Raw genomic sequence first — 12,728 nt, forward strand, 5'->3', positions numbered from 1 at the left:
GTGACTGCAGTGAGAAGTACAGTATGATAAAAGTGATGGTATGTCAGTTCCACACCTAACCTTTAGGAAAACTGGCAGCTTCCATCTTGGTCTCTTAGAGGACTCAGGCTCCATGTGAGAGGCTGCCATGCTGTGAGAAACCAAAGCCCTGAAGGGTGAGGCACCAGGTGGAGAGGGAGAAATGCCAAGAAGCACTGAGGTGAGTGAAGTAGCCATCTTGGAAATGGATCCTCCAGTCTCAGCTACTCTAGCTGACGACACATCAGGTGAACCATGTAGCTGCGCCCTTCCTGCATTTCTGACCCACAAATCATGAGCAAAGTAAAACTGGTATTTGAAGCCACAAAGTTTAAGTTAGAGTTGTAGGTGGCAGTAGAGAAGTGAAATGCATGGGAAGAGAAATTAATTCCAAAGTGGAAAATCAGGAAGGATGCATAGAAAAGGAGTTTTGAAGAATAAGTAACATCTGGATGTAAAAGACTAGCTAAAGGGGATCATAATTTTTCACAAGAAGACTTGAGTATAAAATGAATTATGGAGGTGAGGAAAATATATCAGATTTAATTAATGGCTAGAAACTTAGGTTGATTTAAATATTGAGTATATAAGAGGAAATTTTGAGAAATTTTGGGTGGTTAGGAGATTGGTTCAAGATCAAACATGCACTGAAGTTCAGAGTAAGGTATCATAACTACATACTGTAGCCATTGGGTGACTGGAGTTCTTAAGCAGTAAAGTGTCATAATACCTTCTCATTATTCCACTGCTCCCACTCTAGTCCAACCCTCCATGACATCTTAAGACTTCTAGAACAGAGTGCTCTTCCACGCTTGCCCTAGTTTTTGACAGCAACTAATACGAACATTTAAAAATATGTTAGATTATGTCACTCACTGTTCCAAAAGCTTTGAGAAATAGTGCAGTTTCTGACAATTTCTCCAAACTTATCTCCTTCCACTCTCTTAGCTGTAGTAATCTTCCACATTCCACTTCAGCTGTAGTAATCTTCTTGCTGTTTTCATCTCTGGGCATTTCACTTGCTATTCCCTCTGCAAAAATCCTCTTTTTAGTCTCTACTAAAATTTCACCTCTTCAGACAGGCCTTCCCTTGTGACTCCATCTAAAACAGTGTCCACCCCATCTCATTAAACTGCTTTATCTCATTAAACTGCTTTATTTTATTTCATAACCTTGATTACCACCTGAAATTGTATTATCCAAGATAGGGATTTTATCTATTTTGCTCAGTACTGCATCTCTAGTACCTAACACTGTATTCAATACACTTCAGATATTTAATAAATATTTAGTGAATGAATGAATATCAGAGCTACTCTTTAAGAGGAGTGTGCAGACCAGAGTTAACATAGAGGGCCTAAACTGCCATCCTTAGAAAGGCCTACTTGCAAAGTTGGCCCTTGGCTGGCATGTGGGAATTTGGATTTGGAAATTCTCACCATTCTATAACTAATAAGGCTGTCTCGTTGTACCTAAACTGTTTGTGTAAATAATATGACCATGCTAAAAACATTTAAACTGTATGCTACGTATAAGTGTGATTTCCAAATCTGCATTGTCTCTTAAGTGTGAAATTAAGCCAAATGAGTCAAATTGATATAATTTAAACTCTAGTGCTATGGTAAATGAAACTAAATACAAAAGATAGTAAAATAAAATTTGCTTTCATTGTGAATTTAAAAAAATTAAAATTAAAAATAAAAAAATGAAAACATGCTTCCCTTTTGGGAGTCTGGAATTTGGATATGTGCCAGAGGCAGAGGGTGCCTGTGTGACCAGCCCTCAATAAACACTCTGTGCACTGAGTCTGTAATGTGTTTCCTTGGCTGGCAACATTTCACACATGGTGTTACAACTCCTTTCTGGAAGAACTGCATGTGTTCTGTGTGCCTTCACTGGGAAAGGACTCTGGAAACTTGTGCCTGGTTTCCCCAGGGTTCTGCCTCATGTAGCTTTGCCCCTCATGGATTTTGCTTTGTATACTTTTGACATAATCACAGCCGTTGAGTACTAATATATACTGTGGCCTGTGAGTCCTGGTGAGTCATCAAAACTGGGGTTGGTGTTGGGGACTTCCCATCACAAAGCATATTCTGCCAGCAGCTTATAAGGTAGACTTGAAGACCGAAGTAATTACTGCTAAAGAGGCCCGTTAGGAAAGAGTCTGTTGCAATGGTCCGAGAGAGGCAGGATGGCAGCAGTGGAAGCTAAAAGAGGTAAATGTGTGAGTATAGTTTCCCAGAAAAAATTTTGCAAACTTTCAAGGTAAGACATTGGATTACAAGGAATGAAGGAGAACTAAAGAAGATGAGACACTAGATGCAGACTACTCAGACAATGGAGGAGAAAAATAAGAGAGTGTGGTGGTTTTAGGGTAGCCTGATTATAAAAATATATATATATTAAAGTAAGTGAATATGAGTATACTTTTAGAAAGTTTATAGATTCAAGAGGAATTTCCCAAAGAAAACATTTAAGAGATGGACTTAAGAATGGAAATAAGGACCTATTTAATATAAATGTATGTTATTCTGTGAGCTCAGTGAGGGCAGGGACTTCAGTGTGTTTTGTTCTTTGGCATATTCTAAGCACCTAGAAGAGAACCTAACACATCGTATGTACTCGACAAATGGTAAGGAAAGAAGAAAGATCATATAAAAAACACACAGAGCTTGCAGTATGGAAGAAGGAAATGGAGAGATGTCAAATATGATTATCTCATACCTCTCAGTAAAGTAAGAGGCTACGAGGGGCAGAGGAGGAGGTCCTGGAAGAGAAGAGGCAAGGTCCATGATCACCTCTCTGGAAAAAATCATTAAGGAACCAATAAGAGTAACAAAAAGCACTATCTTTCTCCCCAGATTTCTTCTTTAGATAAAAAAGTAATAGGAATTTCTAAAATACTTTTAGAATATATATATAACATGATACCTAATTGAATTGAACTGAATCAGTGCCTTCTTTAATAATATTCATATGAAAATAATCCTTAAAGTCCTTATCTCTAGGCCTAAAACCTGATGAAAAAAGAAAAAGACATTAGTTTTATCTTAAACCCATCCAGAATGGCTGTACGTACAAATGCTCTTCATGTGAACTGGAGAGAAAAAGTACTTTTACACTATTTTACACTGCTTGGAGTGAGATTTATTGACAGATTTTCAATAGCGGTCTTAGAGGCAAAACCAACATGTGGAAACAGTTAACCTAGTATAGAAGTTGCAAAGGGAATTGTTAACATTTGAAAGGAAAACACAGAAAATTAAGCTTCAAACAGTTTATAACTGCTTCGAAAACAGAACACTGAAAATAAATCTGTATTCCTATATTAAATGTGACTTTCCTCCTTTTTCTAAATTACGTATCACCAAAGGTGTCATGGATGCTGGGCTACACCTACCAAGTCCCCCTTCAAAACTGCTTTCTTGGGCTTCCCTGGTGGCGCAGTGGTTGAGAGTCCGCCTGCCGATGCACGAGACACGGGTTCGTGCCCCTGTCCGGGGGGATCCCACATGCCGCGGAGCGGCTGGGCCCGTGAGCCATGGCTTCTGAGCCTGTGCGTCCGGAGCCTGTGCTCCGCAACGGGAGAGGCCGCAACAGTGAGAGGCCCGCGCACCGCAAAATGCTTTCTCTTCAGGTGGGAATGCTGTCAGCTGACAGCTCTCAGCTTTCAGCCCTCTCCAAGAATGACCCTTTGCTGAAGAGAGCTGCCTCACCCATCACCAGGGTCATGCTCCCTTCCCAGCTGGCATCCAATGGTTGCCTGGGAGGTGAATGATTCACCCGCTGTCCTAAGAATGAAATGTAAATAGAATCTATGCATTACTTTTTTTTTTTTTTTTTTACAATTTCAGCGAAGTTATTACAGTATATTCCCCCCAAATTTTATTTTATTTAATAAAAGTGAAATGTGATAAAAGTGAAAAAGCATACATCCTGCTTTCAAAAAAACTGTTCCAGTTCCACCATTAATCCATGTGAGCTTGGACAGCTTAAACTCTTTGATTCCCAGTTTCTTCTTATTAACAAAAAGATAATAGCACCTATCTCATAAAGCTGTTGTAAAGGTAAACTAAGGTGACGTACACAAAAGCATACAGTAACAGCCCAACAAATATCCCTTCTCTTCTCTCCACTCATTAACAATGGGGCAGGAGTTTAGAGTTGCTTTCCCATAACAGCCATGCATTTGCACTGATGATGCAAACTCCTAATAATGAAGAGCATGCGATATGAAACATGTGTGTGGTAAACGGATGATATATCTGATCAATAGGTATGAGAAAGTCGTACTCATAGTATATAGAATCTGATAAATAATAGTAACTTAGCACTTACTGAGCATTTACAACATGCCAGGTACAATGTGGAGTGTTTTATATACTATATTATATTTAATCCTCAAAAAACCACTATGAGGTAGGTATTATGCCCTTTTGCAGATATGAAACTGGTGATACTCAGAGAAAGCAATTTGTTCAAAGCTACCCATCTGTTAAGTGGTAGAACCAATATTTAACTTAGTTTTTCTGCATATAGATATTTTGTATTGTTCTATAAGATCTCTTTTGCTTCACCCCTCTTCTACAGGTGTGCCCCATACAGAGGCTACCTCTGGCATACCAGCAATACAAAGACACACAGAGCCATCTAAGAGACCACCGCCTGCAGAGCATAGCCGAAAGAAGGAATCTTTAATCCCTGATTTGATCTTCAATCTACTCTTCAATACCACATTCCCTTTGCTTCCACGCCTAGTCCATGGAATCTGTCTTCTCACCCCTGTCATCCTTGAGTAGACTGACTTTTTCCTGGGTATTGAGGCTACACCAGCCCTCACTCTGATTCCAAATGAATGTAATTTCTGCTACCCCTTCCTGTCCTCCAGGCCTGGCAGTGAGAAGCAGCACATTAGATCTGCTGGAGTCTGAGTGTTTGTCTCTCCTGCAGTTGGGCCCCCTGTTCTGAGCTCTCATGTGTCTCACACTGGCTCAAAGTCCTGGTCAGAAAGCAGACTGAACCCTAAGCAGACTCCAGCTGCACCTTTTTAAAAAGCCTATTTAGTTTAGCTTCTTGTAAAAGCCCCTATATTTGCCACCAAAGGTTGCCTTCCAACTATTTAATTTTGCATGATGTTGTTTCAACAACCTGCAACGACTTGTTTCAAGCAGTTTTGTGTACATTGCAGGAAATAGCAGGAAGAAAAGTACATTCTTTATTCTTAGCCTGCATTAATCATTACTGTCTCTAGAGAAAAGCTATTTACAAGATACCAAATAACATTTTCTCCTAGGAAATCTCCTCCTGAGAACTGGATTCTAGCTTTGTTCCAAGCAGTAGTCCTGATTCCTACTTTGGGAAAGAATGACAGCTGGTGCAACCATTGAACACCTCATTGAAAATAGGTGAGGCCCTTCCATCTCTATCAAGAGCAAGAGAACAGCAAAGGGGGAAGCTGCATCCTGTTCTCTTTGAAGCACTCACCTGTTGACAACAAGCCTACCTGGGCATGGGGCACCTTGTTCTCAAACAGTGTCCTTACAGAGCCCGCCCTGACTAGGACCAATACACACAGAGCTGAATTGTTCACACCAAAAGAGGCCAGGTGGCCACCCTGCTCTCAAGTGACTGTGGTTGCTACTAATCCATGAGGTGTTTTTTGGCTCACTGCCTTGCTTTCACAAATGGGATGGGACAGAAAAACGAAAACAGTAGGAGTGGAGCAAGAACAAAGAGACGGTGGAGACAGTTGCTTGGAAGACTCCACTTAAATGGATAATCCCTACAAAAAAAATGTTGTCCTCTTGAAAGGACATGGGTCAAGGTGTCTCATCAACAGAAGCCTTTACTGGAGGCTGTGAAACGAGCATATATTTCTGGAAATAGAACTGAACAATAGCTATGACTAAAACTAATATTGTAAATTTAAAAATTGACTTTTTGGGAAAGTGAGTTTGAATGAATTTTTTATTTCATCGAGAATTTATTTATCTAATAAATAAATTAAATACTATGTAATATTAAATAGTGATTTTAAAGTCTGTTCCCACATTGAAATGCATGAAAGCTTTTTAACTAAAAAGCAATAGAGAGCAATAATATTTTCATAAGAATGAAACAATTATTTCACCTCCTCGCTGTCAATATGGGTAACTTTTGGCTCCTTTCTCTAATGCAGTAGGCCAATCTCATGTTTCCTTCTCAGGACAGATTTGGTTGGCTAGTTCCTTGGTTCTGTCTTGTCCTGGTATCTGTGTTATGTTTTCATAGTTTTTAATATTATTGTTGGATTCCAAAGAAGGTAATATGCATAAAACAACCACAATTTTAGAAATGGGCTGCCAGGGACTCCAAATGAAAGGAAAATCCAACTGACCCATTCCCTCATAGCCATTCTTTATATTTAGTCTCTCTTACATCAGCTTAAAAAGGCAACAAATGCTTTGGAGAATTTGGGTTAACTGATTGGCTGGATGTTGCCTCATATCCTAATTGTTTTGCAGGACTTGTTTGTAATTCCAAATCATGAGAAATCTATTCTGTTCTCAGTATTAAGATCTCAGTGGGTTGGCAGTTACTTTTGACAGGCTTTGAATATGAAATGTGATGATAAAAAGATATAAATTGAATAATTCGTCTTTATATGTACACATAATACATCAAGAAGAAACATAAAAAAAAAACAAGAAATACATGAACCAGACTCTTTCAACAGTTTCCCTTTTTAAAATTTGTGTCTACAAAATAACTAAAATTATTTCTTGAGAATTTAATGACTTGTTTATCTTTTCTCCCTCATTTATCCAATGAAGCTTACTTGTTTGGATCAAATAATTTAAACACCCTCATGTTTTGCAAAGAAAAAAGACAAAAATACAGAACTCTTTTTATAATGAAATACAGAAGTCTCAGTTGGAAATTTGGGGAGGGAAAAAAATAGGTCAAGAACTTGAATGGGAGCTTCATTATTTTTAAAAAGCATACCAAATCAGCATGTTATTACACTGTCTCAAACTAAGCATTGCATAACTAGGAAAAATAAGTCCCAGAACTGAAATGATACCTAGTTGTGAAAGAAGATGCTACAGAAAAGTGGATACCTTTATCATTAGTCTTAGTTTCTTTCTCCAAATATCTGAAATAAATTACTTGCCTATTCCAGGATCTTAAAAACTACAACTGATCGTTGAAATAAACTGCTATAGTCAGTACATTCCACAAGACGGTGCCCTCTCCCTAAGAAGAGCCTCCTTTATATACACAGCTAAACTGCATAATGTTCATACTCACAGACCCAAAGTGAGTTTAAAATCGACTTTCTATAAATGAAACCTCTAAGAAATAAGCAAACTTTTGAAATAATTCTAATGAAATTTTTGATGTGAAACAATGAAAATTAATGCTTCCAGAAAGTGCACATCTCCCTAAATTGCCCTCAAAATCAGGGGTTAAATGAGGGAACTCAATGAAGGGAAGGATCTCAACAATACATCTATACCAAGACTGTTTAGAGCACTACTGTGTAATAGAAATATAATGAGATTCATATGCAATTTTAAATATTCTAGGAACCACAGTCAAAAATCAAAGCAAGAGTGAAATTGATTTTAATAATATATCTTACTTAATCAATATATCCAAAATATCATTTCAACATGTAATCAATATAAAAATTATTAGTAAAATATTTTACATCTTTTTTTGTACTCATCCTGGTGTGTATTTTACTTGTCCAACACATGTCAATTTGTACCAGCCTCACATCCAGTGCTCAATAGTCACATGTGGCCAATGGCTACTAAGGCCCTCACCCAGGTGAAGGATGGTAACTGCAGGCTGAGCACAAGATTCCTGTAGCACCGCCCTGTTACCTCCCCACCAACCAATCTGAAGAAAGTCACATATCCTGTAGCCCTCACCCCAAATCTTTTCTATAAAAACTACTCCCTGGAAACCATCAGGGAGTTCAGGTTTCTTGACACGAGCCATGAGCTGCCCATTCTCCTCACTTGGCCCTGCAATAAAACTTTCTCTGCTCCAAAAAAAAAAAAAAAAGAGAGAGAGAGAGAGAGAGAGAGTCTAGAGAATCTAACCTACTTCATTTAGCACCACACTTAATTTCTGATTAAAAAACTAAACATTCAGCCTATATTTATTTGGTCAAATAATATATATAAGCAAAAATGCAAACAGATTTCTTACCCTCCCTACTGACACAAAAGAATTCACAAGTGCTTTTTTGTTATAAATCATATGAAAATAATTGGTCTAAATTCCCTTCATCTCTATAAACTTTGAAGTGGAGCATAACCTATAGATGGAGAATAAAATAAATCCTGGCCTTATTTAATAATATCTGTGTTACTGACATAGCCAGGCATAAAATATATAGGAAGGTATAGCAGACCAAAAAGTCGCATGCTGTCACGTACACAAGATGGGTATTGCATGTCATGATTATAATAATAATGAAAACAAAAAACAAGCATTAAAAAGTGGATTTAACAAGCATCTTCTCATTTTGCGTTTTAGAATTCTCTATTTAACCAGCCCTGCTAGTTAGAATTTTCTAGTCCCAGACAGAAAAAGCATAAATGGCCTATTTATCAATACCGATTCTCTTTCTTCATAATATGCTGTACTTCTACATGAAAAATGGGAAGTTGATACAAAAGCATTCTTAACAAAAATGGAGAGGATTGACTTCTTATTAGGACATAAGAGAAGTCAATCGTTTTCATTTTTGTTAAGAATCCTTTTCAGGACTTAAGGTCCTGAAAGTAGACTGGGTTTTATTTTTCTTGTCAACAGGAGCACAAGTTTAAAAGACAACCTTGTTTCTTTTACAAGATGTGTTCATGAGAGCAGTGAAACACAATCACTTTGAGAACCTGCAGCAGAAAGAGGTCACACACTCTGGCTCAATGGAAAAGTGGCTAAAAGAAAGCACTGCCTCTGGGACTGCAGGTGCGTCTTCAGGGACCCCTGCACCCGGTTCCAAGGCACAACTAACTGGAAGTGGGCGATATAACTTTTTCCTTAGGAATTGCACATCCAGAAGGAATGGGCACTCACCTGCCATTCCTCATGTTCCCCAGGCTTCTGCAAAGCCTCAACTACTTAATTCTACAAGATAATTTTGAAACTGGACATGAGTGACTGCAGGCTGATTTCCTTTCTGCACAGAAAAAAATAGATAAAAGATAAAAATTTTTAAAAAGTCCTCTAACTATGTAACATAGTTAGGTATATGTTGTATTCAAGTAGTAGTATTTAGTTCAGGAAGTTATCAAAGTAATAAAAAGGCAAAAAAAAAAACCAAACACCAAGAAAGAAAATAATGCCTTAGAATGGTGTGCAAATTTATAGGAGCTTTTGCATCCCCTAACTACTTGATCTTCACGAAACTGTAGACTTGAAGGCAGTTATTACTACTTCATTTTATAAATGAGAAAACTAAGACTCAGAAAGCCTCCTACTGAAAGTTGATAAACTAAGGAACGTTAAAAAATAAAATGATACTTGAAAAATATTTCCCTTCCTTACATATGAATCATTATTCTGTCTTGGTGAAACAGATTTCCTTTCTCAAGGTCTATTACAGCCTTCATGGACACTTTTTCTAGCCAGCCAGAATCACTCTCAATCTTCCTCCAGTAAAGGGAGCCTCCTGGAAGCTCAGCAGCAGCTTCTATAGCACTGTGGCTCTGTGTACCAGCAGGCTCTCAATTATTCAAGATAACACAGAAAGGCCTAGGGATAGATTATCCCAAACGCAGCAGAAACAAATTAGCAGTTATCTGTGTTAGATAAACTTGAATAAGTGAATGTTTTAAACTGTGCATTCTGATAAAGTATACATTGATGAAATCTGCAGAGAGAAGGAAGGCTCTCCTTAAAATACAGCAAGTAGGTAAAAGATCATTTAAAATCCAAAGTCTCTGTGGAAAAGCCATAGCCCACATCAAACCCACAATGAGGAGCAGGCAGGAACTGCACTTCTCTGCATGTTAACTAATGATACACTTGCCTCACCCAATAGCAGAACTATATTTATTTACAGCTTTGGGTGCTGCACCAGGACAGCTTGTAAAAGTTTGCTTCAGGAGAGAGACCTTCAAGATGGCGGAAGAGTAAGACGTGGAGATCGCCTTGCTCCCCACAAATACATCAGAAATACATCTACATGTGGAACAACGCCTAGAAAACACCTACTGAACACTGGCAGGAGACCTCAGACCTCCCAAAAGGCAAGAAACTCCCCACGTACCTGGATAGGGCAAAAGAAAAAACAGAGACAAAAGAATAGGGACGGACCTGCACCAGTGGAAGGGAGCTCTGAAGGAGGAAAAGTTTCCACACACCGGGAAGCACCTTAACTGGTGGACACGGTGGGGTGGGCAGAAGGTAAGCTTCAGAGCCATGGAGGAGAGCGCAGCAACAGGGGTGTGGAGGGCAAAGCAGAGAGATTCCCGCACGTAGGATCACTGCCGACCGGCACTCACCAGCCCGAGAGGCTTGTCTGCTCACCCGCCGGGGCGGGCGGGGCTGGGAGCTAAGGCTCGGGCTTCGGTCGGAGCGCAGGGAGAGGACTGGGGTTGGCGGCGTGAACACAGCCTGAAGGGGCTAGAGCGCCACGGCTAGCCGGGAGGGACTCCAGGAAAAACTCTGGACCTGCGGAAGAGGCAAGAGAACACTGTTTCGGGGTGCACAAGGAGAGGGGATTCAGAGCACCGCCTAAACGAACTCCAGAGAGGGGCATGAGCCGCGGCTATCAGCACGGACCCCAGAGACGGGCATGAGACGCTAAGGCTGCTGCTGCCGCCACCAAGAAGCCTGTGTGTGAGCACAGGTCATATCCCCACCTCCCCTCCCGCGAACCTGTGCAGCCCGCCACTGCCAGGGTCCCGTGATCCAGGGACAACTTCAACGGGAGAACACTCGGCGCGCCTCAGGCTGTTGCAACGTTATGCTGCCCTCTGCCGCCGCAGGCTCACCCCACACTCCGTATGGCCTGAGGGAGCCAGAGCCCCCCAAGCAGCTGCTCCTTTAACCCTGTCCTGTCTGAGCAGACGCCCTCAGGTGACCTACATGCAGAGGCGGGGCCAAATCCAGAGCTGAATCCGGACAGCTGTGCGAACAAAGAAGAGAAAGGGAAATCTCTCCCAGCAGCCTCAAGAGCAGCGGATTAAATCTGCACAATCAACTTGATGTGCCCTGCATCTGTGGAATACCTGAATAGACAACGAACCATCCCAAATTGAAGAGGTGGACTTTGGGAGCAACAATATATATATTATTTTATTTTTTCTCTTTTTGTGAGTGTGTATGCTTCTTTGTGTGATTTTTTTCTGTATAGCTTTGCTTTTACCATTTATCTTAGGGTTCTGTCTGTTTTTTTTGTTTGTTTTTTCTTTTTTTTAGTATACTTTTTAGCACTTGTTATCATTGCTGGATTTGTTTTTTGGTTTGGTTGCTCTCTTCTTTCTTTCTCTTCTTTTTTATTACTTTTTAATTTTTAATAATTATTTTTTTATTTTAATAACTTTATTTTCTTTCTTTCTTTCTTTCTTTCTTTCTTTTTTTCTCCCTTTTCTTCTGAGCCATGTGGCAGACAGGGTCCTGGTTCTCCAGCCGGGTGTCAGGCCTGTGCCTCTGAGGTGGGAGAGCCAAGTTCAGGACATTGGTCCACCAGAGACCTCCCGGCTCCACATAATATCAAAAAACGAAAGCTCTCCCAGAAAACTCCATCTCAACCCTAAGACCCAGCTCCACTCAACCAGCAGCAAGCTGCAGTGCTGGACACCCCATGCCAATAACTACCAAGACAGGAACATAACCCCACCCATTAGCAGAGAGGCTGCCTAAAATCATAGTAAGTCCACAGACACCCCAAAACACACCACAAGATGCGGTCCTGCCCACCAGAAAGACATGATCCAGCCTCATCCACCAGAACACAGGCACCAGTTCCCTCCACCAGGAAGCCTACACAACCCACTGAACCGACCTTAGCCACTGGGGGCAGACACCAAAAACAATGGGAACTATGAACCTGCAGCCTGTGAAAAGGAGACCCCAAACATAGTAAGTTAAGCAAAATGAGAAGATAGAGAAACACACAGCAGATGAAGGAGCAAGGGAAAAACCCAACAGACCAAACAAATGGAGAGGAAATAGGCAGCCTACCTGAAAAAAGAATTTAGAGTAATGATAGTAAAAATGATCCAAAATCTTGGTAACAGAATGGAGAAAATACAAGGAACATTTAACAAGGACCAAGAAGAACTAAAGAGCAAACAAACAATGATGAACAACACAATAAATGAAATTAAAAATTCTCTAGAAGGAATCAATAGCAGATTAACTGAGGCAGGAGAACGGATAAGTGACCTGAAAGATAAAATAGTGGAAATAACTACCGCAGAGCAGAATAAAGAAAAAAGAATGAAAAGAATTGAGGACAGTCTCAGAGACCTCTGGGACAATATTAAACACACCAACATTTGAATTATAGGGGTCCCAGAAGAAGAAGAGAAAAATAAAGGGACTGAGAAAATATCTGAAGAGATTATAATTGAAAACTTCCCTAATATGGGAAAGAAAATAGTTAATCAAGTCCAGGAAGTACAGAGTCCCATACACGATAAATCCAAGGAGAAACGTGCCAAGACACATATTAATCAACTATCAAAAATTAAATACAAAGA

At 39.9% G+C, this 12,728-nt stretch overlaps 1 protein-coding gene across 9 annotated transcripts in view; it reads right to left on the reverse strand.

Annotated features, from left to right (window-relative positions):
• TMEM117 (transmembrane protein 117) overlaps positions 1-12,728 on the reverse strand; it is a 558,938-nt gene that overhangs the window by 507,110 nt on the left and 39,100 nt on the right. The window contains exon 1 of one of the 9 annotated variants that reach the window (XM_027093550.1): positions 9,094-10,207. The exons of 7 other annotated variants lie outside the window; for them this stretch is intronic. In XM_027093550.1, coding sequence (XP_026949351.1) covers positions 9,094-9,107 — 14 coding nt within the window. In that variant the 5' untranslated portion in view covers positions 9,108-10,207. Of the gene's footprint in view, positions 1-9,093; positions 10,208-12,728 lie in introns of those variants that run through there. One more of the 9 variants, XM_027093547.1, reaches the window with a different exon arrangement.

The sequence above is a fragment of the Aethalodelphis obliquidens genome, unplaced genomic scaffold, assembly GCF_003676395.1.
Source record: "Aethalodelphis obliquidens isolate GAN/ISIS:26980383/991018 unplaced genomic scaffold, ASM367639v1 scaffold84, whole genome shotgun sequence".
NCBI lineage: Eukaryota > Metazoa > Chordata > Mammalia > Artiodactyla > Delphinidae > Aethalodelphis > Aethalodelphis obliquidens.